General features: G+C 37.1%; 1 protein-coding gene across 6 annotated transcripts in view; it reads left to right on the forward strand.

The window, feature by feature from the left end:
* IMMP2L (inner mitochondrial membrane peptidase subunit 2) overlaps window positions 1-23,643 on the forward strand; it is a 917,077-nt gene extending 893,434 nt beyond the window's left edge. For 4 of the 6 annotated variants that reach the window (XM_037027496.2, XM_037027497.2, XM_037027499.2 and 1 more), the window contains exon 6: window positions 22,977-23,643. In XM_037027496.2, coding sequence (XP_036883391.2) covers window positions 22,977-23,307 — 331 coding nt within the window. In that variant the 3' untranslated portion in view covers window positions 23,308-23,643. The remainder of the gene's footprint in view (window positions 1-22,976) is intronic. The other 2 variants (XM_037027501.2, XM_037027500.2) reach the window with 1 other exon arrangement.
* The last annotated feature ends 2,931 nt before the right edge of the window (window positions 23,644-26,574 follow it).

Consider the following 26,574-nt stretch of genomic DNA (forward strand, 5'->3'; position numbering starts at 1 on the left):
CAGCCTATTCCACTATGAAGATAAATCAATGTATTATACAACAAAATTGCTTTATAAAACAATAAGAAAATTTATAAATTAGAACCAGCATTCAATTATCTGACTCAGTGGAGTAATGTATAATCCCTAGCAGCAGATTAATATGATAATTTGTAACTTGGTGCTAGAACAAAAAATTTGCCTGTGTTATATTTTCCTTGGGCTGCTATTGAAGTTAACAACATTCTCCCAGTTACTTATACAACCCCTGTAGGGAAAAGAGATATGATTTAGAATTATTCAATCTAATTGAGGAAATATCAGTTTGGAATATAGAAATTTTCCACAAATAAACCACACAGTCCATAGTTAGCTATGAGGAATTTCTTCTGGTTCATAGTAGTCCTACCAGTATTTATCATATTGCTGCTATGTCATCTTTGACATAGATCAACTATTCTTTTTAAACTTCAACTTTAAATATCTATTAACTTTCAGACAATAACTGTTCATATTCAAAATCAGAAGACTAAATGTTATTTACTCTTAGCAATTTCAGTATATTGAAATTAGGTTATCTTACACAGATCATCCCAGCTCCTGGCATTGTACTAGCATGTTTATTGATTGAATGTTAAACAACTCTCAAGAGATTTCTGTGAATTAACTCCTATAATGAAAATACAAAAGCAAAACAACTATTTTTTGTAGGAACTCAATATCTAAACAGAAAATCATGAAAGTAATAAAAGGAATAAAAAGCATAAATGACTTATTAACTTAATTCTCCATAACATACAACAATGAGGTCTATATGTTCAGGAGGTTAATCTGTATTAGAACTGACGTTAGACCAATATGCTCCCCTGTCCAAATTGTATGGGAATAAATGGCAAACATATGTATTTAAAGTGTACATGTGGTTGAGATACATATACACTGTTGAATGGTTACCAAGATCAAGCTAATTAACATACACATCGCCTCACACAGTTAACTCTTTTTGTGCCTTTAACATGATCACAATATTATTTTGGTCAAATTGTGCTTTTAGAACAACATGACCCCTTAAGGTAACTAGAGCTTTATAAATAATAAAAGTAGTAAAAAATCTAAAAAAAGAAATTTACACTACTGAATAGTCACTTAGTAGTTAACCTCATAAAAAGTTAATAAATCATAATATTTACACCAGAAGATTTGTTATTATCCCTATAAATGGTGATTACTCTTCCTAAGTAATATCACCATTTATGTAGCATTTCTGTTTCACATAGTTCATTTCTGACCAACAAAGTATTAATAATTTGTGAAATTCATTTAAAATTCAGCTAAAGATTTTAGAAAGCATTTTACTTACCTTTTTGAAAGCAATGTGTTTAAAAGTAACAAAACATTTTTTTCTATTGGAAGACACATTTTGATCAATCTGATTAGTTTTTACTAAACACATTAGGTGGACATAATTTTCAGAATTTTAGTAGGTTTTCCCTGGATCTTTGTATGTTCTCTAGGCTCAGCGAAAAGAACTAATAGCTGCAATTTTAAAGGTGATTTACAGCCATTTCCTTCCCTAATCTTTGCTGTTTTGTCATGCCTAATGTCAATGCTCTCCTTGTGACAAGCTGAGCAGTAGGTCTCTACTTGTGCAGAAGTCTCATGGGCTTTGGTCTAGGGGTGCATGTGTTACTGCTCAACAAAGTTTACTGATTCTTTCACATAGCTGAGAGCTTTCCAGCATTACCTTTGAAGTGCTGTGTTCCCCCAGGGACTGTTTTCAGAGCTCTTACTTTCTGCTCTAGATGAGCACTTTAATTCCCATGGGCATAACTGGGTGATTCCTGAATCTGCAAGTTCTACTTCCAGCCCTTGCAGAGAATTTTCATTTGCATGATCTTTTTCCATGGCATTTAATAGGAAGCCCAGATGGACTAATCCAAAACTGAATTCATTGTTTTCTAAATCTTCTCCTTCTACCGTCTTCTATTACTGCTGGCATTACCATCTTTCCAGGCAGGTGAGAAATTAGTTATCTCTTCACCTTGTTCTTTTCTCAGCAACCACATCCAATCAATTGCCAAACTGTATCTAATCTAAGTCAACACTGTCTCTAGTTTTGCTCATTTAACCAATCAGCATTTTTTGAGTATCTTTCTACTCTCATGTCGTGGACTTAAGGATATGAGACAGCGCCCATTTCCAGAAGTTCACACCTACTAAGAGAGAAATAATTGAACAGACTATCAGTGGTCAGTATGATGATTATTAGTTATCATAACTAAGCACACACTCCTGAGATTGGGAAAAGAATATGGAAGTATTCCAGGAGGACATGACATGTAAGCTACATCTATAAGGATGCAGAGGCATTTTCTAGGTAGAAGAAATCCTTTTAGGAGACAGAAAAAGCAGTATGTGTTAATGTACAGCAATGTGAGAGCACAAGCAAAGAGATATGAGTCTGATTCAGGTACACGCTGAGGAGTGCCGAGAAATAAAGCAGAGGTACATTTATGAAGAGCTATGTATACTATGCTAGGAAGTTTGATTTCATTTTCAAAGTATCCTTTCTTTCCTTTTCTCCTATATACGGTCATGTCTCTTGTCAGCACCATTGCAAAACATCTGACTGTTTTCTAGCTCTCTGCTGTCTTGCTTTTTTTTCCCTTCCCTTCAGCTGCAGTCAGACGTGGCACCCCGTGCTGTAGTTTAGAACCTACCTCTCCTCCTAATCCTTCAGTGGCCTGTATTACTCACCAGATTCCTCTCATTTTCTGCAACCTCCCTTCTGCCAAACACATACCCATAGATCAAGCTTGCAACAACTGTCTTCCCCTCTGCACTGTAAACTGCTCAAGGCCAGAGTCTGTGGCTCATATATTACAGTAGAATTAGAAAACCATGGCCTATGCATTAGACATAGTCAGCTTTTACATATCTGCTGTGTTGAGTAAAAGGAGTTTGCACATTTCTTCACTTTCCAGGTTCTTTTACTCACACTGACCAATGTCGCTGCCAGCAAGCGCTCCTTACAGTCCAGTGGTTTGTAGCGTGCCTGCTGCTACAGATCAGCAACAATTCCCAAACAGAGTGGCAGGGATGTGCTCAAGCCTTAATGTGCAATGATTGTTTTTTTCCTGCAGAACTGAAAGGCCTCACTTTTCCCTGCTGTAAAAGCAGTTTAGAAAGCATCCATGCAAGGCCCCTGTCAAACATTACCATGTCTAGGGCTCTACACCTCATTTCACTGACAGGTATGTTGTACAGGGCTTGAAGTAGCAGCCAGTGGTAGGAGTTGAGTCCCAGCCCTAACTCATTGGATTCCTGAGGGCAGCACTTCTGAGCCTTGATTTCTTCACGTTTGGAGTTGGGAATTAGAATTATTTTCTAATATCCTTAGAAATACTAGTCTTTCATAAGCATTTTGTTGGCAGTGTACCAATCAAGGCATATTGGCTGCAAACAACACAAACCCATCCTGGCTCTGTCTTTTTCATCCTGACTCATTTAAGCAGAAGAGATGTCACTGGAAGGATGTTGAATAGTCCACTGAATGGAGTCAGGGAAGCCAAGCTTGGGATTTTGGCAGTTAGGAGCAGGATAATGAGTTTGGCAATTGGTGTCACTGGACGAATCCTGGCACTGATGTCTCTGCCAGTGATCTTATGATTCTGTGCCTTTGCATCACATTTTCCATGTCCATGGTCTCAGATGTGGGTGTCTGATTGGCTGAGCCCAGGTCAGTTGCTTTCCCTCTCTACCCACTGGATGTGGAGAGAAGGAAGTTCTGGAGTGTCTAGCCTGGGGAGTAGGCAGTGGAAGAGGGCAGTGCCTTCTGCCATGGCCAGCAGTGCCCACACATACGGTGCCCAAGACTGTGATGGTCATTAAGGTTCCGCCTCACCACACATACCTTTAACTCTTTGAGCACTTGGTAGCTATTTCCTCCAGAGAAGCTAGTTTTGCTAGGGTTTAATCATTCTTATAATTACCTTTTATTATACTGTCTACTTATTTTTTTCCTTATTAACATGATTGTTTGTATTTTGGCAAGCTTCTGGTAGAAATGTAAGAACTGCAGTTAGAGCTGCAACCACTGAGATGTCATTCCAGGGTGGCGATAGGGCAGAGTGGGATGGATCACCAATTCCAACTCATGTGTTGATATACAGCAAGAGTTTGTGGTCAGGAACAACACAGAAGAGATCTTGTACACATCAAAAACACAGTTGAGAGACATGATATTTCGAAGGACATTGAAGAAGCATGCTATCTCTCCAGGCCTCCAGGTAACCTAAGTTACCACAGGAATACGTTAGACTCTGGACGACAGGAGGGACTCTGCCTCCTTAGTGTTTTGCAGAACAACATTCACCAAATTGCCAACAGGTTGAATTCTGCTTCTGCCTTTCTTAGATAAACACTGTCCATTATGATATTTAGAGTATCCTGTGGTATATCCCATGTGAGAAATAGCTTGTGGAAATTTAATCAGAGAAAATTCAGCTTCTCTTAAAACACTGGAGAGTTTCCTTCCATCCTGTAAGCGAGCACGTTCTCTCCCACACCTGGGCTCTCCGATGGCCACATACCAAACACGGTGCTCTCCGTGGCGACTGTCTTTGCCCTTGTAGTCGTCACTTTCATTTGCCTTCTTTTATTCTTGGTTGTTTCTTTTATAAGCCTGCTCACATTCTTTTTGAAAGAAGGAATAAAAGAGGGCTAAGAAGTGGGGAGGGATGGTTAGAGATTGGCACCCAAATGAATCACAGAGAGGTGACTGCATCCACTACAGCAGCAGAACTGGCAACGGATGGTGGATACTTTATTGACCCAAATCCTCTCTTACCAATGGCAAGCTAGTCTGCCTCAGTGGCTGCCTGCCTAGTTGATCTAAATATGGTTTGCAACAACGTCAGCAATAAAGACACCTCTCCCCTCATGTGTTTATGTGAACTGTTTAGTCTCCTTTAAAAGAGCATTAAAAAGAGCATGCGGGACATCACCCATGAGAGAGAACACAAACAATGAGACATCCGTCAGTAATGACATCCATCCACTGTGGTTTATTGTGGCTACTATGCGTTGCTAACTATCCAAATTATATTCAAGTATTTCATCGCCCGCTTAATCAAGCTGCAAAATAAAGAGTTAGACCACTTCATCTCCAGTGATTTGATTATGTGGTAAAGAGACTGGTACATAAACATTAATCCTGGGAAATTAATTCATGAAAATTAGCTGAAGATACCCCCAGAGGTCTGTTTTGTATGTATTTTTGCATAAAATGTTGAACTAACTACTTATTGAAGGTGTCTTGGGGGAACTAGAATGATTATGCATGATTCCATAGTTATCTAGAGAGAATGATGAAGAGGCCATGAAGTGACCTGAAAATGCATTCTGATTAAAGCTAAGTCTTGAACAGGAAAATTGCTTTGAAATGATTAAAGTTAAAATTGTTGGTAATGAAGGAAAATACTTGTCTAGAATGATGCCTTCAAAAGACAGTCTCATTTTGAATCTTCTGTAAAACATATGGCTTTACTTTTTGATTGCAAAATATTGGGTTGTATCAGACTACCACATTGTCTCAATTTTGAAACTCAGTGGAGGGCAAGGAGGATTAAGAGAATGTTCTCGATAAAAATCTGTGAGGGTATGTCATGAGTGAAGTACGCCCTTCGGAGAGGGAAGTGTCCAGCTTAGATGCATTCGTTTGGTGGATCTTTCCCAAGGTTTGGCCACAGCCTCCCAGGGCACCCAGTTCTGTTGTATGTCTACCATTTCAGGTTGCATTTTGATGGTTCCAACATCTGTCTTTCCCACCAGATCATGAGGTCCTAGAGGACAGGGATCATCTTTATTGTGTAGACTGTCAGCTTCTAGCAGGGCACCTTTCCCACCTAGGACTGAGCACATAACTCTGGTAAATATTCAGCTTTGCAGATATTTAAAGATATTAACACTATATCTAAAACCTTGGAGGGCAGATGTGTTTCAGAATTCAGACTCTTCAGATGTTGGAAAGGTAATATCAGTGTCTGTAAACCATGGCTATAAACAATATCTGTACCATATGTAATATAACATTCCCAGCAGAGTGTGGAGCAGTTTCTACAATCAAGCACATTAATATTTCTGCAGCAAAAATGAATAGGCACACAGCATGGGATATAGACTATAATTTCATAACAGTTTAGGTCAGGTTTGCTATGATAAGAGTTACAAAAAACTTGAATTTAGGGGGAGCTCTTTGGGGCTTGGAATAGCAGCTAAGGTACTATGGGCCTGAGCGCATCTCCAGGAAGGAGTTCTCAGCTCAGGGAGGTGTTCCTAGGTACAAGGACCCTTACTCTTGTCAGTTCAGGGAGGAGGCAGAGAGCCATGCTGGGCTTTTCCAGAGGGAGATGTGTCCTCACCGCTGGCACTGCTAGTAGCGATCCCACAGGGAGGAACAGAGGAAGTACTTCCTTTCCCACAGTAGGGCTTTCCCAGGGGCGGGGAGGAGGGCATTGGCTCTGTGCTTTTTACCTTGAATGTTGCTGCTTCCCTTCTGTTTTAACCTTTTCCCACATATTTCTAGAGCCTCTCTTTTCCCTTCCTTTATTCAGATGGATAGATATAGATAGATTTTTTTTTTAACATACCAGCTATGTTGGAAGAATTTTGGTGCTTTTCTTGTTTGCCTTTGGCAAAATTCTCTGGCAGACCCTCATGCTCCCCATCAACCTAAACAACCAAAGCCTCACTGTACTAGTTTGTCTCTGAGTAGACACCAGCCAGTGCTTGCTTACAATGGAAGCACTCTCTGTACATGTTTTTGTTGAGAGGACTTACTTTTGTCTGATCACTACTGTGTAGATAAGCATCTTGGGAATGTGTGCATCGATGATGGACCACTACTGTTCTCTTTGTGACCCTTGACCACTATCTTTATGTCCCCTGTCAAATCTGTATTTGTGAATTCATGTTAAATAGGTTGTCATTTATATTCTTTAGTCTTTTAAAAAATATCCTTTTCACAGTTTTTAGATAGTGCAGTTGCTTATATGTAATTGATTTATTTAGACTATGCATTTATGCGAAAGCTCAATTTATTCTATCTGTTAAAGACAGTACCTGCTCTTCTCACCCTCTCTTAGTCTTTTGAGTTGTTTTAAAATATTCCTTTACTGTTGATGATGTGTTATGCTGACATTAGCAAAAAATGGTGACCACAGTGGAGGGGTCGGGACACCCTGTCTGTGGAGCTGTGTACTGCCTCCCTCTCTGGGACTTGTTCTCTTCTTCATTTGAGTAACGTGTAGTCTATCCAGGGCTTGACTGAGTTGTGTTTTCCTTGGTGACTCTGATACCAAGATGCAGTGGGCAAAGTGTTGGACTTCAGTTCCTGGCGGCTGGCACTGTGATGGCCTGCACTGTCCTGCATGTGGTTGGAACCCCTCCCCGGGCTGAGTGACCGGTGCACAGCACTCTGCTCTCTGCCCTCCACCTGTACTGCCCTGCTGAATGCACAGTAGCAAAGCGAAGGCTGGAGACAAGCCCCATGTTTTTGTTTTCCTCAGGGGCCTGCTCTGTTGCCATGCCCGCCCCTCATCTCAGTACTAGTCACTTGTGGTCCCCCGTCCTGAGGGGAGCTGGAGCACTTTGTCAATGTTCCACAGCTGTGGCTGAGCAGAGTGACTGCGATGTTGTATTCAGGAAAATTTAATGTGTAAAAGAGGGCAAATATCCAGAAAGGTGATCTGTTACCCAAATGACCTTTGGAACTCATGCCAGGAGACTGGGGATCAGCCGTTGTTAAGTTTCTCTCCCTAATGCTGTTCATTTGTTTTGGAGGCAAATGGTAGTTACCAGAGGCAATCCAAATTAGTTTTCTTTGCCTGTATATTTTTAAAATTCTTAAGATACAGTAAATATGTTATAAAAAATAACATACATACATTAGGTGTTTAAGTTTTAAATTTCATACTACACCTTTTAAAAATAATTTTGAGACTGTAGGACTAGTTTATGGTCAATCTATTATGGCTTATCATCTGTGAACCTCTCATGTTACTTAATATTGTCTTCTACAGAACTACGGATGTTTCTCTTAAGGTAAGTTAGGGAATTTCTTTGATGCCTAGATCATAAAGTATAGCATTTCCAGATGTGAGCTTTTCTTCTTAATCAACATTTTTCCTAATTCAACAAATATTTATTGGTGACAACTAGTTTCTAATCTTGTACAAAAAACTGTACTAATTTGTAATATAGAAAAGGTAAGATATAGCCTCTGCTCTCAGGAATGTTACAGAGTCCAGATTATAGACTAGGAATTGGCAGACTATGGCTTTTAGGCTAAATCCAGCTTGTTGCCTATTTGTGTGAGTAAAGTTTTATTGGAACAAATCTTCTATTCACTTACATATTGTTTATGTTTGCTTTGTGCTACAAGCAATGACAGTTGAATAGTTGCCATAGAAAGTGAATTGGCCTGAAAATCTAAACTAGATACGCTCTGGCCCTTTACAGAAAGTTTGCTGACCCCTGCTCTAGATAACCTAAATCATTAATTTCATGGGGGAAACAGGACATTCCAGGGGGGAGCAGTATGAATTTTGAATCACAATCATTTCAAATCCTGGTTCTATCATCTACCAGCCTTGTGACCTTCAGCACATGACTCAGTATTTGTGAGCCTCAGTTTTCTTTTCTGCAAAATGGGAATTATAATATCTATACTACAGGTTTAATGTGAAGAGTAAGGGAAATAATATCTATCTGAGGCATTCAAAGTATAACATAGTCAATAAACATTCCCTATGACAAAAGGATGGGATGACACACAGGTAAGATGACCATATGTCCTGCAGCCACCTTTGTTTATGCCTGTTGACCCAGCATTCTGGGTCATTCTAATAGCTCTCTTCACTTTCAGATGTCCCAACTGGACAGTATAGTACACAGGCACACTGTGCTTAGAGAATTTCTTGAAGTTCTATTTGCATTTACCTCATTTAAAAAATGTATAAACTTTAAGAACTCTATTGTGATAATATAGTAAAAATATAACTTGTTACTTTGTATTGGTCATTGCTGACCTACTGCACAGATGTTTGGGCACTCATGTTATTAAACTTTGTCTAACTAAGCAAGATATATTTATTAATACTGTAATATCTCCTAATTCTGATGAGGGAGACTTAGAAGTAAATAAACCAAAGTTGGTTTTCTGTTTCTCTACATCATCCTGCTTTGATGAAGTAGAGACAGACTGTGGTGGGGGCAGGGTGCATAGACTGGAACAAACCTGATGAAGGACGGGGCCACCACTGTGCCCGTTAGGATAAGAGATCAGGGTTGGAATTGATTTCCACTTTTAAACAAGGTAGGGATCACTGGCAGACAAGTCATGGTCTAGGAGGAGCCATTAGCGGGCACTTACCACCAGCCTATCCATTCTATGAGAAAGCAATTGGATCAGAGCTGCACAATCCCCTACGTCCAAAGGTGAGAGATCAAGGAGAAAAACATTATGCTAGATTTACTTTTTGTATATTTAAACAAAACATATTGTTGCCTTTTCTAAGAACGTGGTAGACCCAACACTAGGCCTTGATTCCTTGGGGTAAATGGGTACAAATAGACAAGAGTTGGGATGTCTAGGGAGGAATCCATAGAAAAGTTGGACTAAACTGGGTTTTACAGGAGGGTCTCCAGAGTATGAGAAAGAAGATTATGAACTGGAAGGAAGCAGTGATCAGAGCAGGAAGGTGGATGAGGAATGTGCTGTTGGGTGTTTGATGGAGAAGCCCTTAGAGCAGAACATACATACACAGAAATCATGAAGATCAGTTTGGAAAGATAGGACAAAGAAAGGCCTTGGATGTCAGATGGGAAAGCTGACTGACATCTTTAAACTTTGGAAAATCAATACTTGTTTTAAAACAGCATTCTTCAACTGGGATATGTTCCAGTTTGATTTGACTTTCAAAAATAATTGTAGGAAATTTAATATGGTAGAACAAATATTGTCTGAACTGCTGCTTTGTTTATGTGGAAATTTCTCTTCTTATGCTGCAAAGCAAATTCATCAAAGACAGATTTTCTTTGCTAATAGTGCATATAATATGTGTTTTTACTTCCTTTTTAGAAAAAATTTTAATCAAATAAACTTGGAAGCTGTGTGCTTCATCTCCTTTCTCACATTAGTGTTCTTCTTGACCTTGCTTTAGTTCTGAACATCTTTTTATAAAAAGGTCTTTGCTCCCACTAACAGTTATCTGATTTCTTAACTTCTTTGCTATGTTCTTCCCTCTATCCTGCCTCTGTACTCTTGTGTGTATCTTACCCTTGCAAGCCCTTCCTTCAGGACAGGGCATACTGACGCCAAGAATCAGAAGAGTGTGCTGTAGAGTGTATGGCCAGTGAAGAGGGGCTGAAGGAACAAGAGCAACACACCTGTGCCCCTGGTAACTAAGAAGCTCGTGAAGGTCTTATGAAGGCTGTGTCCACCAGAGCCAAAATCACTTCTCAGCAGAGCCAATTCAATCAAAGACAGGCAATTCAGTGTAAATTTAGTCCATGTGGTTCCTTGGCATTGTGTGGACAAAATAAACCAGTTGACTGATAGTATTGATCACTTTCCAGCCAGTAATTTTGGTGTTTCCTAGAGCAGAGAGCTCTAAAGAGGGCAGCAGGAATATGTAGGGGATAGGTACATATTAGCTGCAAAAAAAAAATCATAGAATATTGGGTCTAAAGAATTTCAGCTTTACTAACATTTGGTTTTATGAAGTGTTACATGTATAATTTTTAATATATGAAAGTGAACTCTCAAACATTTTTGCTGATAGAGTACAACATTTTGCTGATAGAATCAACATAGTTTGGGAATCAATCAACTAGAATAATAATCACCAGACTTAGTGTAAGAGGCCCATTAACACATTTAGGCGGACCTATCTGCTCATTCAGTAATACTAAAAATGAGCTACTGAGGTTTTATAATGGGCTATTTAATGTTTTTGTTGTGTTGTTAAAATTACAGTAAAGGTGGATTCCTTATGCCTAAAATATTGTGAATCTATTGAAGAAGAATTACATGTGGGACACAAGAGAGTTAAAAGGGAAAGGGTTGAGTCCCAGTAAAATATTAGGTTGGTTGCTAAAGTATTTAACCTACTGAAAAAAATTACAGATACTTAATCACCTCTCTCTGTTTAATAACGAATTTTCTTTAAGATCAAGGTGTCAGCAAGTTGAGTTTCCTTTGAGGACTCTCTCACCATCTTGCAAATGGCTGCCTTTTTGTTTATCCCCACATAGTCTTTCCTTTGTGAATCCCTGTTGTCTCTTTGTGTGTCTTAACATTCTCTTACAAAAACCTTCTCTTAAAAAAATCAGTCATATTGATGAGGGCCCGCCCAGTGGCCTCATTTTAATGCAGTCACCTCTCTGAAGGCTCTGTCTCCAAATCAGTCACATTTTGGGGTACCAGAGCTTAGGGCTTCAACATACAAATTGTGGGGAACACAATTCAGTCCATAATTTGCATTTCCTTTTGATGACTCTAGTTGTTTTAGGAAAGTATGTGGGACCTAGCATTAGTAAGCAGTATAATTAAGGTGACTATACCTTGATTTGTTCAGGACAATTCCATTTTAATATTATTGTGGCTTAATGCAAAAAACTCCCCCTTTTGCTGTCAGGAGTGTTTCGCTTATATGATTAATTTGGTGATCCTGATCCAGAGGTCCAAGAGAGAGAGGGCATGTTTTCCAGTCTCAGCTCAAAAAATATATTGTTGTATTGAGGTTTCTCCAGCTATGAAATGGAGATGACAATAGTACCTGTATCACAAGGGTATTGTGGGAATTAAATGAATTGCAGAAAGCACTTAGTGTAACATTAAGCAGACACAAGAAGGATTATATTTGTCAGGTGTGATAGTTAATTTTGTGTGTCAGCTTGGCTGACCATGGCTGTTTTGGTGAGGGGTTTTTTGATGTGAGATTTACATTTAGACTGGTGGATTCTGAGTAAAGTAGAATGTTCTCTAATATGTGGGTGGACCTCATCTAATAGGTAAAGGTATGAATAGAACAAAAGAGTGATCTCCCCTAAGCTAGCAGGTATTACCAGCACTGCCTTTGAATTTATACTGCAACTCTTTCTGGAGACACCATCCTACTGGCTTCCCCATCAGACTTTAGATCTACCAGGCCTCCACAGTTGTGTGAGCTAAATCCTTAAAATGAAGTTCTTTCTGTATCTATGCACATTTATTGGCTCTGGTTCTCTAGAGGACCTTGCTTAATATAGAGAACATGCAGAAACCAAAGCTGTACCTGAAGTGTAACTTTCAATTTTTATAGTTCTTTTATTTCTGGATTTTTATGTCCTCCTATATTTACTGTGCTCTTTGCATGTCTGTACACATAGCAACAAAGATTAATAATTAGACAGGAAGAGAATGAGTAAGCACTGTCTTTATATATTAGTCTTCAAAAAAAACACTTAAATTTTGGAAGAAGTGACACAGTCGAGGAAGATGGCAATGTAGAGAGCACCTTAGCCCCCTCCCACCTGCACACACTGCATTTCATCCTGAAGAAAAACTGAGACTGAAGTGAACACCTTTTATATGAGGAATAGAAAGATTACATAAAAAACAGCAGGAGACACAGTATGCTGGGAATCTCACCCCTAGCACAATGACTTGCAGAAGATATTGCTGAGGGAGCCAGGAGCAGTTTCTTTGCCCTGGGGCACAGGAAAAAAGCCTTGCAGTATAAAGTACATCCAGACCATAAGTGAAAGCAGCTGATTTTCAGAACTAAAGCACCCAGCACTTGGCAGGGGAACGGCTGGAAGGCACTCTGAGATCAAAGGTGCTAGCCAGTGCCATTGTTTATATTCCATTGGCACAGCATAGTGCAGCTGGGAGCAGGGTCTGGGCACACACACCCATTTCAGACCCAATCTAGGCAGCTTCCCAGCTCCTGCTCATACCCACACATGTGTGCCAGAGATCCAGCAGCCCCACCTTGCTGCCGACCACTAGCACAGCCCTCATCAGCATGACCAGGGAGATCCCCAGACTGACATGGTGTGTGCATAGGACCCAGCTGGCACCAAACCAGAATCCCTGGAGTAATCCAGAGTACACAATGGCCCACAGGTGAGTGTCCTCAGGCACTGCCACTGCCCTGCCAGTGGAACCCAACTGGCAACAATAAATGAAAAAAAGTACACTAGAGGGAATTAACAGTAGAATAGAGGGAACAGAATGGATCAGTTATTTAGAAGACAGAGTAATGGAAAGCATTCAACCTGTACAGCAGAAAGAAAAAAAGAAAGGATAGGTTAAGGGAAGGGAACTTTGGGACAATATCAAATGTCCAAGCATTCACATTGTAGGAGTCCCAGAAGGAGAAGAGAGAGAGAAAAGGGTGGAAAACTTATCTGAAGAAATAACAGATGAAAACTTCCCTAAACTGGAGAAAGAATCAGTATTTCAGGTACAGGGAGCACAGAGAGCCCTACACAAGATGAACTAAAGGAGGCCCACAACAAGGCACATGATGATTAAAATGTCAAAGAGACAATCTTAAAAGCAGGAAGAGAAAAGCAATGGATTGTATAATGGAAACACCATAAGGCTATCAGTGATTTTTCAGCAGAAATTCTACAGGCCAGAAGGGAGTGATAGATTCAAAGTGCTGAAAGAGAAAGACCTCCAAACAAGAACACTCTGCTGGCAAGGTTATCATTCAGAACTGAAGGAGACATAAAGAGCTTCTCAAATAAACACAGGTTAAAGAAGTTCACCACCACTGAACCAGTCTTATAAGAAATTTTAAAGGAACTTCTTTAAGCAGTGGGGTTGGGGGAGAGGATGGGGGGGAAATGGATACCATAGGTAGAAGTCAGAAAATCACGAGAAGTAAATGTCTCATTGGTAAAAGCAAACAGCAAAAGTAGAGCAATGACTTAAAAGCTAGTATGAAGGTCAAAAAGATAAAAGGAATAAAATAATCACCAAATAAAAGCTGTTAAAGAAAACATCACTTGCATCTATAGCAGTATATGTTACATTGATAGTCACTTAAGTTCAAATATATTCTAATAGCACTACATTTGTAACTCCTCCTCCTCCACATTTTATGTAACATGCCATATATAAAACCACATGGTAACTGCAAAAAATAAAGGAATCTAACATAAAACTAGTCATCACACACAAATGAGAGCAAGAGAAAAAAAGGACTAGAGAAGAATGATGAAAACAACCAGAACACATTTAATTTTAACAAAATGCCAGTAAATACATATCTACCAATAATTACCTTAAATGTAAATGGATTAAATGCTCTAATAAAAAAACATGGGTGTTTTGGATAAAAAAATAAGACCCATCTATTTACTGCCTACCAAAGACTCACTTCACACCTATAGACAGACATAGACTAAAACTGAAGGGATAGAAAAATATATTCCAAGCAAATAGAAACAACAGCAAAAAAGCTGGAGTAGTAGTACTTATATCAGACAAAACAGACTTTAAAATGAAGACTGTAACAAGACACAAGGACATTATATGGTGATTAAGGGCTCTATCCAGCAAGATAAGGCAGTTGTAAATATGAACCCAACAGAGGAACACCTAAATATATAAAGGAAATATTTTTAGACATTAAGAGAGAAATAGTGATACAGTAATAGTAGGGGATTTTAACACCCCCCACACACGCTTACATCAATGATGATAGATCAACCAGACAAAATCAATAAGGAAACAGTAGATTTGAATGACACATTAGACCAAGCAGATTTAAGAGATATATACAGAATATTACATCATGAAACAGAATATTCTTTTCAAATGAACATGGATCATTCTCCAGAATAGACCACATATTACACCATAAAGCAAGTCTCAAATTCAAGAAGACTGAAATTCATATCAACACAACAGTATGAAACTGGAGATCAATTATAAGAAAAAAAAATGGAAAAGACAAACATGTGGAGGCTACACAGCATGCTGCTAAACAACCAATGGATCAATGAAGAAATCAAAGAGGAAATCCAAAAATACTTGGAGAGTAATAAAAATAGAAATACAATGGTTCAAAATTTTTGGGATGTAAGAAAAGCAGTCCTAACAGGGAAGTTTATAGCATTACAGGCCTACTTCAAAAAGCAAGAAACATCTCAAATAAATACTCTAACCTTACAGCTGAATGAACTAGAAAAAAGAACAAAGCCCAAAGTTAGTGGTAGGAAGGAAATAGTAAAGATCATAGTAGAAATAAATGAGACTAAAACAACAATACAAAAGATCAAAGAAAATAAGAGCTGGTTCTTTGAAAAGATAAAATGAACAAAGTTTTAGCTAGACTTATTAAGAATAAAAGAGGACTCAAAAAAATAAAAAATGAAAGCAGAAAAGTTGTATTGATACCACAGAAATACAATTATGAGATTATTATGAAAATTGTATGCCAACAAATTGGACAATTAGAAGAAATGAATAAGTTCCTAGAAACATACAATCTTCCAAGACTGAACTGAACCAGGAAGAAATAGAAAGTCTGAACAGACCACTTACTAATAACATAATTGAATCGGTAATCAAAAAACTCCCAAAAAGTAAGTCCAGGGTCAGATGGCTGCACAGGAGAATTCTAACAAGCACTTAAAGGAGAGTTGATACCTGTTCTACTAAACTATTACAAAAAACAAGAGGAAGGAAAGCTTCCATTAGACTGAGACCAGCATCATCCTGATAATAAGATAGACACTACAAAAAAAGAAAATTACACACCAGCATCCCTGATGAACACAGATTAAAAAGTGCTCAACAAAATATGAACAAACCAAATTAAAAAATAGATTAAATATATCACTCCTCATCAGTAAGTAGGATTTATTCCAGGGATGCAAGGTTTGTTCCGTATCTGCAAGTCAATGTTATGCACCACATTAACAAAAGGAAGGATAAAAACCATATGGCCCTCTCAGTAAATGCTGAAAAAGCATCCATTCTTGATAAAAACTCTCTAAGTGGGTATAGAGGACACATATCTCAACATAATAAAGGCCATATATGACAAACTCACAGCTATCATCATAATCAGTGGCAAAAAGCTGAAAGTTTCTCATCTAAGAGCAGGAACAAGACAAGAATGTCCATTCTCACCACTTTAATTCAACATGGTGTTGTAAGTCTAAGCCACAAAAATCAGACAAGAAAAAGAAATAGAAGGCATCCACAGTGATAAGGAAGAGGTAAAATTGTTACTGATTGCAAGTGACATGATACTATGTATAGAGACCCTAAAGACTCCACCAGAAAGCTATTAGAATTAATAAATGAATTCAGTAAAGTTGCAGGTTACAAAATCAATATACAGAAATCTGTTGCATTTCTATATACAAATGGTGAACTAATGAAGAGAAACTAAGAAATGAATCCCATTTACCATTGAATCAAATATAATAAAATGCCTAGGGATAAATTTAACCAAGGAGAAAGATCTATACTCCAAAAACAGGAAAACATTGATAAAAGACATTAAAGATGATACAAATAAATGGAAAGTCATTCCATGTTCATGGATAGGAAGAGTTATTGTTAAAAGGGACATTCTATCCAAAGCAATATTCAGACTCAATGCAATCCCTATCAAAATACCAATTACATTTTTTACAGAGCTAGAGCAAATAACCGAAATTTTGTATGGAACCATAAGAAACCCTGAATAACCAAATCTATCCTAAGAAAGAAGAACAAAGCTGGAAGTGTCATACTACTTGATTTCAAACTGTACTATAATCAAGACAGTATGATACTGGCACAAAAACAGACATAGATCAATGGAACAGAATAGAGAGCCCAGAAGCAAACCCACACTTACATGTCAACAAATCTATGACAAAGGACGCAAGAACATACAATGGGGAAATAGTCTCTTTAATAAATGGTGTTGGGATAACTGGACAGCTACATACAAGAGAATGAAACTGGATAACTCTCTTATACCCCAAACAAAAATAAACTCAAAGTGAATTACATATCTAAATATAAGACCCAAAACCAAAAAATGCCCAGAAGAAAACATAAGCAGTAAACTCTTAAATATCAGGTTAGTAATTTTGTTCTGGTTTTATCTCCCCAGGCAGCAGAAACAAAATAAAAACAAATGGGACTACATCAAAATCAAAAGCTTCCACACAGCAAAGGAAACCATCAACAAAACAAAAAGACAGTCTACTATTTGGGAATACATATTTGCAAGATAAATCTGATAAGGAACTAATAAGCAAAATACATAAAAATCTCATGTAAAGCAACACCAGAAAAAATATTCCAATTAAAAAATGGACAGGACCTGGATAAACACTTTTCCAAAGAAGATGTACAGATGGCCAGCAGACACATGAAAAGATACTCAACATTACTAATCATTCAGGAAATTCAAATCAAAACCACAATGAGGTGTCACCTCCATAGTCAGAATGGCTAGTATCAACAAGACAAGAAATAACAAATGTTGATGAGGATGTGGAGAAAAGGGAACACGTGTTAACTGCTGGTGGGAAGGTTTATTAGTGCAGCCACTATGGAAAGCAGTATGGACGTTCCTCAAAAGACAAAAAATAGAAATACCATATGACCCAGCAATTGAACTTCAGTGAATTTATCAGAAGTAAACAAAATCACTAATTCAAAAAGATACATGCATCTCTATGTTACTGCAGCATTATTTACTATTGCGGAGATATGGAAGCACCCCAAGTGTCCATCAGTGGATGAATGGATAAAGAAGATGTGCTAATATATAAAATGAAATATTAGTCATAAAAAAGAAGGAAATCTTGCCATTTGCACAAATGTGGATGGACCTAGAGGTATTATATAAGTGAAATAAGTCAAAGACAAATATCATATGATTTCACTTACATGTGGAATCTAAAGATATAGACTCATAAATACTGACCATAGACTGTTGGTTACCACAGGGGTGGGGGATGGGTAAAACAGGTAAAGAAGTACAAACTTCAAATTATAAAAAAAAAATTGGTTGTAGGAATGGAAGTATAGCATAGAAAATACAACCACCAATGTAATGTCTTGGTATAGTAATGGGTAACTAACTTAACCATGGGGGGCATTTAATAATATATTTAATTGTTGAATCACTAATGGTACATCTGAAACAAACATTGTGTATCAGTTATATGTCAATAAAAAAAGGAAAAAACACTTAAATTTTGCATTCCCATAACATCCTCTTAAGCAATATTGATAGTATCTGATAATTTTCACTATCGTTATTCATAATCATGAAGGCTAAATATTTTCTTAGGAAGTAAGAGTAGTATCCCTAATAAATGTTTGGAATAAAACATCAAAGTTTTTGGTAAAATTATTGTTGATTAAGAAAATCATATCACTATGTCAATAACTGAACTTCAAACTAAACAAGCAAGCAAATATATTGGCAAGAATTCAGTCAAGTTTTAAAGACTGGCAAATCAACCTTATGAAAAATGTTAACTTGGAATTGCAAATAAAGGCTTGAGGGCCAAATAAATGAGTAGCAGCTATCAAATCTAAAAAAGGTTATAGTGGAGGGGATGGAGATCAGCTGTTCTTTGAATCATGTAAATGTGTACATATTCAAAAAGGATAGCAAAAGCAAACTCTAAAATCAAATCCAAACAAAACAAAGGAACCTAACTGTATATTATATAGTAACAAAGCTATACTGGGGAGAAAAAAGAATGAATTCATATATCTGCCAATATATCTTAAAATTAGATCTATTTTAAGGACCAAAATGATTTCAAAGAAATCTTTACTCAGTAAATCTGTTGTAGTATATTATAATATAGTGACATCAAAATTATTTTAGGGTAGTGTAAATATTATAGTGGGGAGCCCAAGTGTTCACTGTGGAGGAAGGGAGATAAAAATATGGAATGGGTGTGAGGGAGAACCCTGTGGTTTTGGATTTTTTTTCTATGTTAATCCTCTGAAAATGGTATATAACACTGACACTCCCCAGGAGTAATAAGCACATCTAGTTTCAGGTTTGGGTTTCTAAGTAGCATTTCTAGGTAAAAGAAACTAAGGGTCCTTAATGAGATGTGTCATTTCAGATGGAACAGGTGTAAAGTAGAAGGTAAGCTCACAACATCTAGCGCAACCAGAAGTAAGAAAGTGCTCAAAGCTGATGGAACAAAGAACTTCCACTGGCCCAACTAAGGGCATTACAAACAAACCAAAAAATAGTAGCAGACTTTGAATTAAAAAAGAAATCTTTGATATTAAATAGGGGCAGGCATTTGGGGTTGGGAGAGAAAGCACTTTTTAAGAGAACAATGACAGCTAATAAATATAAAATAAATTTGGGGAATCACTATTATTTCTTTGTAAAATAATACTTGATTCAGCAGAATCATCAATGAATATTTAAAACCATTTGGTGGTTTGGAAACCAGCTTCCCTCAGAAAGCAGTGAAATCTGGTAAAATGTTGATATATAGGATATTTAGATACTTCAAAATATCCCACAGATTAAATGCAAAAGGAAAATAATTTGTTTATAATGGAGAAATGTGGTCAACATCACTTTAATCAAGCAATCAAACTCCACATCACAATAATGGGATAAACTGATATCTTTTACCTTCTGATATGACAGGAGGAAAAGAATACAATACTAAATATATAGTATTCTTGCCAAGAACATTTAACTTGCATCTATTCAGGAGGGTAAAAATTGGGCATTTACAGATATAGGACATTTTACAAGGCAACAAGCTTACACTCCAGATTAAAATAAATGTAAACTGAAGCAAAATAATGACAATTATAATGCACTTTGTGATATCTAAGCATTTTAAAAATAAAAGTTATAAGCCAAAGAAATCTTGAAAAAGAACAAAGCTGGAGATATCATGCTTCCTGACTTCAAACTATACTACAAAGCTGTAGTAATCAACACAATACAGCATGGGTGCATGAACAGGTATATAGACCTGGAACAGAATAGAGAGCCCAGAAATAAACCCATACCAGTATGGTCAAGATATGACAAAAGAGGCAGAGATATACAATGGAGAAAAGACAGCCTGTTCAGTAAATAGCACTGAGAAAACTGGGTAGCTACATGCAAGAGAATGAAACTGGATCACTGGCTTATACCACACACAAAAACAAATTCAGAGCGGATTAAATATCTAAATATAAGACCTGAAATTGTCAAAAAGAAAATAAGCAATACACCCTTGTCCATCAATATTAGTAATTTTTTTCTTGCTATGTCTCCTCAGGCAAGTGAAACAAAAGCAAAAACAAGTAGAACTATATCAAACTAAGAAGTTTCTGCACAGCAAAGAAAACCATCAACAAATTGAAAAGGCAACCTATTATATGGGAGAATATATTTTCAAATGATATATCTGATAAGGGGCTAATATCCAAAATATGTAAAGAACTTATATAACTCACCAAAAAAATAATGTGCTTAAAAATGGACAGAAGGCCTGAATAGACGTTTTCCAAAGGTGACATACAGGTGCCCAACAAACACATGAAAAGACGCTAAACATCATTAATCATTAGGGAAATGCAAATCAAAACCACAATGAGATAGCACCTCAAACCAGTCAGAGTGGCTATTATCAACAAGACAAGAAATAACAAATGCTGGTGAGGATGTGGAGAAAAGGGAACCCTTGTTAGCTGTCAGTCAGAATGTAAATTGGTGTACCCACTATAAAAAGCAGTATGGAGGTTCTTCAAAAAGCTAAAAGTAGAAATACCATGTGACCCAGCAATCCACTTCTGAAAATTTACACAAAGAAAACAAAATCACTAATTTGGAAAGACATGCATTCCTATGTTTACTGTAGTATTATTTACAGTAACCAAAATATGGAAGCAACCTCAGTGTTCATCAATAGGTGAATGGATAAAGATGTGGTACATATATACAATGGAAAGTTAGCCATAAAAAAGACTAAAATCTCGTCATTCATGACAACATGGATGGACTGCATGGGTATTATGGTAAGTGAAATAAGAAAAAGATAAGCACCATATGTGATTTGGAATCTAAAAAAACGAAAATGAGCAAATTGAAACAAACTCACAGACACAGAGAACAGAAAGGTGGTTGACACGGGAAAGAATGGGGGAATGGGTGAAATAGGTAAAGGGAAAACAATTAGTGAGAATGTTTGGTATCTTAACATGCATAATGGTTATATGAGTACATACATATATCAAAATTCATCAAGCTGTACAATAAGATTTGTACATTTTATTGTATGTGCTTCAATTTTTAAAAATAATGAAGAAAAACACCAAAAATAAGTTAAATAACTTAGCTATAAAACACATTGGTGCAACTGGGAAAATCTGAATGTGGGCTGTAATATTAAGTTATTTGTATAAATATTAAACCTTGCATATAATGAATTGTACTCATGTAGGAAAGAGTCTTAGGTCTTAGGAGATACATGTTGAAGTGTTTATGTAGAGGCAAATTCAACATGGTGCCAACAACTTTAAAATGGTTCAAAAAAGTCTGTACAAATATACATATCTACACATATATGACAAGAGAGGAATGAGTTTTGGTGAATAGAGCTGTATTTTGTTCCTCATTTAAAAATTTTCTGTAGGTTTGATTTTCAAAGTAACATTCCTTTATAGGGCCCATGGGCTTCTTGGTACCCTTTGGGTTTATTTTGTTTGTATTTCAAGTTGTTGTTAAGGTTTTATTTTCCTTTCTTTCTTTTTTTAAAATGTGTTTCTGGTTATCTTTTTGGAATTCTCTCCCCTGATACCCAGCTCTTTCTTTTGAGTCTCTGCAATGTGCATTTTTCAAATGCACATGCTAGTAAACAGAAAAACTTCAATGATAGCAATATTGTATGTTAATCTCTACGGAGCTCCAAATTATAGGAAAAACAATTGAAATAAAATCGCAAAATGGACACTCAGTATCTGGCTTATAGTTGGTATGCAATAAATATGCACTAAATTTGAGTGTTTTGTAAGTTTAATACCATTAAAATATTAATAATAATATCACCAACAAGACAGATTTCCATGCCCTGACTGTTAAAAGGTAAACTCTGAGGAGAGGGTCCGGCTCTGCATTTTAAACAGGTCTGCTACATTCTCCTATACACTGCATTAGATGTCCCTTTGAAAGGTCTTCACAGGCTCCTTCTTCTTAGTGCTCAGTCTCAAGTCTGCCAATAAAGAAAGTTCCCTCCCCTTGCTCCTCTTCCATCCTGGTACATCTCTGCTGATGGTGTTCTTTTCCATCTGCCATGACATTCATACTTGATTCCTTTTCCTCGCTTCCCATCCCACTTGGTAGCATTCCCTGGCTTTCCCTCTCTCCTTGTGAGCAATAATTCCACATTCCTCAGTGTACTTTCTATGGAGTCTCCCCACCCAATTCTTGCTGCTCATCTAGTAAGCAGAGCAGTTGTTTTTGCAAAATATTTTTTTGCACATCTGACTTTTCCACAATAGAAAGTCTAAGATAGCTGGAACATTATAGGGTATTCTGAGACTGTAAACCAGATTTATGCTTCCTGGGCCTGTGCAAGCAGGCTATTAAGGATAATGGTTAAGGTTGCAAACACTGGAATTAGACTGCTTGACCCTGAAGCCAGCCTCTAATACTTGGTAGCTCTATGATTTTTGGCAAGTTCTTTAAACTCCTGAGGTTACTTTTTTATTATCCCCATTTTGTGTAAGAGAAAACTATCATACCCACTTCAAATGGTTGTGAGGATTAAAGGCTTTTACATATATAAAATATCTAGAAAGTGCCATGTAAGTGTTTACTATTTTTAATCATCATCATCATCTTTCAATGAAATATCAGATTTGGTCAAATTCTGTTTGAAAGATATTAATAATGATCCTTATCAAATATTTGTTTTCTTTGTGTCTCTCATGGGTTCAGGTTTCCCTGGGTCTTCTGCGTGCCATTGCTACACATATCCTGTGGCCTCCAGAGCGCTGGCAGAAATTGGAATCTGTTCTTCCTCCAGAGCGCTTGCCAGTTCAGAGTGAAGAGGAATGACTGTGTGTATCTCCTGAAGCTGCTGGCACGGCGAGGTCACCACCACCAACAGGAAGATGGGTGGAGAAGAGGAACCTCCAAATGGGCAAAGCTTCTAACAACATGGTGTTGTTCAAGAAATATTTCTATCACATTAATATTTTTAAATCTTGCTTCACTAATACAGATCATCTTAAATACCAGTACAAAATGGCAACTGATTTTGTGTTAAATTGTAATACCATATTGTTTAATGCCAAAAAAATTTCTTGGAAATATAAAAAAATTTATCCCTATTTGTCTTATGGGGGATAAAATTGAGATTATTTGTTATGCATATATGTGTTCTATTGATTGTTGGGTTTTGATTTTGGTGCTTGCTACTGAAAGAATATGACAATTAATATTTGATACAGTAACTGAGTAATATCATTTACTCTCAAGATAAACAAGAAATATATACATGATAGGAATTATACTATAGTTGATAATATCTATAATGCAGGGACTGCCAAATAGAAAAACAGTAAACTGTGATGTAAAAATAAAACAACGATTTGCTCAGGTACTGTTTTGGGTGTTTATCATTTAACCCTGTACATCTATTAATGAGGAATATACTATCTTTTTGAAAGTAAGGAATTAAAGTAATAGTCAATTCTATCAATACTTCCATATAATCAAACCTTTCTTATTGGCCCCCTTTAATCCAAAACTTCTATATGATCTCATATCTGTTCACATTGATGCATAAATTCATCAGTAGTCAGTCATTCATTGGGTAAACCGTTCTGAGTGAAATAGGAAGAAGGAAATCACTCCAGATCAATCAAGTTTGATTTTTCCCACAATAATTTTTCAGTATTTATGTCTGTAATCATAAAATCACCAATTGCAAAGTGGGGTGATATTAGCATAATATATTCTGTTATTATATAGATAAGGAGGTAAATTCCCAACATGAAAGTCTATGTATAAAGCTTTTCTTCTTCTTCCCTTGCCATTAGTTAGAGACTTGCTCTGATGGAAATTCTCTGGATCGATTGCCTCTGCATTCCTGTTCTTGTTTTCTTCTGTTTCATTGGCAGATAGAATCCCAAACAAGAACCAGCCATATTGCAAATGTGGATATAAACTCATCATTAGTTGGCAGAAACAGAAAGAGCAGCAGCAAAAATACACACACATATTAAAAGAACATGTTACTAATAATGACTCAGTATCATCCTAATAGCTCATTCAACAAACAACAATGAGTATTTATGTGCTGAGATTGGTTTAAATTGTTTTTAAAAGCAGAGCTCCTTAAAATCTTTTGATGGATCTTCATCACCCTTATCAATTCTTCAATTCCATTTCCCTCTCTTCTTCAACACAGCTTTTAACTAGTTTACTACTCATTGTTATTTCAAGACTTGTAATTTTTTTCCCCTTGGGAAAGTGCATCCCCTGGGATTATATGTAAAATACTGAGTGCATAAGGGTATGGACCCTTTAGTTGCTCTAACATAGGAAAGTCTAGGGATCATGGAAAAGGGGATTAGAGTGGTAATAAGGGGGACAGGGTAGAAAGCAAATAGAGGGATACCTGGAGTAGCTGCTATTTACCATTGGTATAGAAGAATTTGATGTTTTTTAACAGTTCAGCAAACTGACTATCAACCTTGCTACCTTATTAACTACCTGTGTCATTCCTACTTAAACTATTAATTCAAGATTGTAAATCTTTGGAAAGAAGATAAACGCTCTATTTAATTTTGTATTCTCTAGCCATCTAGCACATCACCAGCAGAGTAAATACTTGATGATTGTTGAACAGCTCAGCTCCTAAATTATCTCTTCGAAAACACGACTCCAGGCAAAGTTAATTGCTGTGCTACCTGGCATACACTTTCATGATCACATCAGTCACTCTCAACATTAACCAACAGAGAAAGAGTTCTTAACATTCTGTCACCCCAAAGGTACAGCAAGAAGCAACAGCCCCAGGAGCCCAATCTTTCTGTGAAAGAGGTCTATTAGCTGCTCTTATGTTCATAAGCTGTGACTTGGAGAGCAGGCTTCTAACTAAACACACTCTAAGGGTTGACTGTAATGCTTTCCGGAGACCTCAGTAGTTAGTAGTTATCTTTGCATTCTCCCTCTGCTGTGTTTCAGAGTGCTAGCATCTCACAGAGAGGAGCCGTTACATGTTTGGTATCCTGGTTCTGGTGGCTGGGTGTGTTCCTGGATCTCAAGGGCCTATAACAATAAAAAAGATGGTTCTTTGCTTGTTTGTACTGGAGCTTCAGCCTTAGGGGTAGGCATCTGATTTAACACACATGCAGGGGCCTACTAAGGTGGAGACACCAGGGACGGAGGTTAGTGGACAGCATCTTTGTGCTCTCCTTCTGCCTCACTCCAGGTCACTGGCATCTTCCAGGAAGGAGTTCCTATGCTTGTCTGGTGGCCTGTGGGACTTAACATTTTTGTCCAACAGAGCTGTATATATTCGTATACATAAAAAGGTGCTACCTCAAGGTCTGGCTTCCAAACAGCTTAAATCTAGATGCTGACTGAAATAATCCCCTTAGGGACCTGACAGGCCTTGGCATACCCTCAAACATTGGGAGCCACTAAAATTAGTCCACTTAGGTAATCATAAATGTCTGAGATGAAACAAAAGCTGGGACAAGGTAGAAAAGTAAGATTCCTCTCCTATACAAGGCCATTCCTTTAAGACTGGGAGAGGTACGCTATTTTGTCTAATGCATAGCAACCAACACAAAGCCAAGGAAAATAGAAACATAGGAATGTTTCCAACAAACAAACAAAAAAGATAAAACCTCAGTAAAATTCCTTAATGAAACAGAGATAAGTGATTACCTGATTAAAAAAAAAAGTCAAAGTAACAGTCATAAAAATGCTCAGGAGAAGGATGGATGAAACAGTGAGAACTTATGCTGCTTCTTTGAAAAGATAAACAAAATGGATAAACCTTTGGCAAGACTCACCAAGAAATAAAAGGAGAACTCAGAAGCAAAAATCAAAGAGAAGTTACAAACAACACCAAAAAAATACACAGGATTATACGAGATTACTATGAAAAATTATATGACATCAATTTAGATCTAGAAGAAATGGATAAATTCCGAGAAAACATAATTTTCTAAAACTGAATCACAAATAAAAAGAAAATCCAAACAACAAGGTAAAGCCTCAGAAAATGTCTTTAATGAAACAGAGGTAAGTGATTTACCCAATAAAAAATATTCAAAGTTACAGTCACAAACATGCTCACTAACTCTTAAGAATAGATGAACACAGTGAGAACTTCAACAGATAAAAAACATAAGAAATAACCAAATAGAAATCACAGAGTTAAAGAATACAATAGCTGAACTGAAAAATACAGAAATGGATTCAACAAACTAGATGAAGCAGAAGAAAGGAGTAATGAAATCATCAATGTCAGAACAATGGAGCTCACACAACTGAGTAGCAGAAAGAAAAAAGAATG

This window comes from Manis javanica, chromosome 6 (genome assembly GCF_040802235.1).
Source record: "Manis javanica isolate MJ-LG chromosome 6, MJ_LKY, whole genome shotgun sequence".
NCBI lineage: Eukaryota > Metazoa > Chordata > Mammalia > Pholidota > Manidae > Manis > Manis javanica.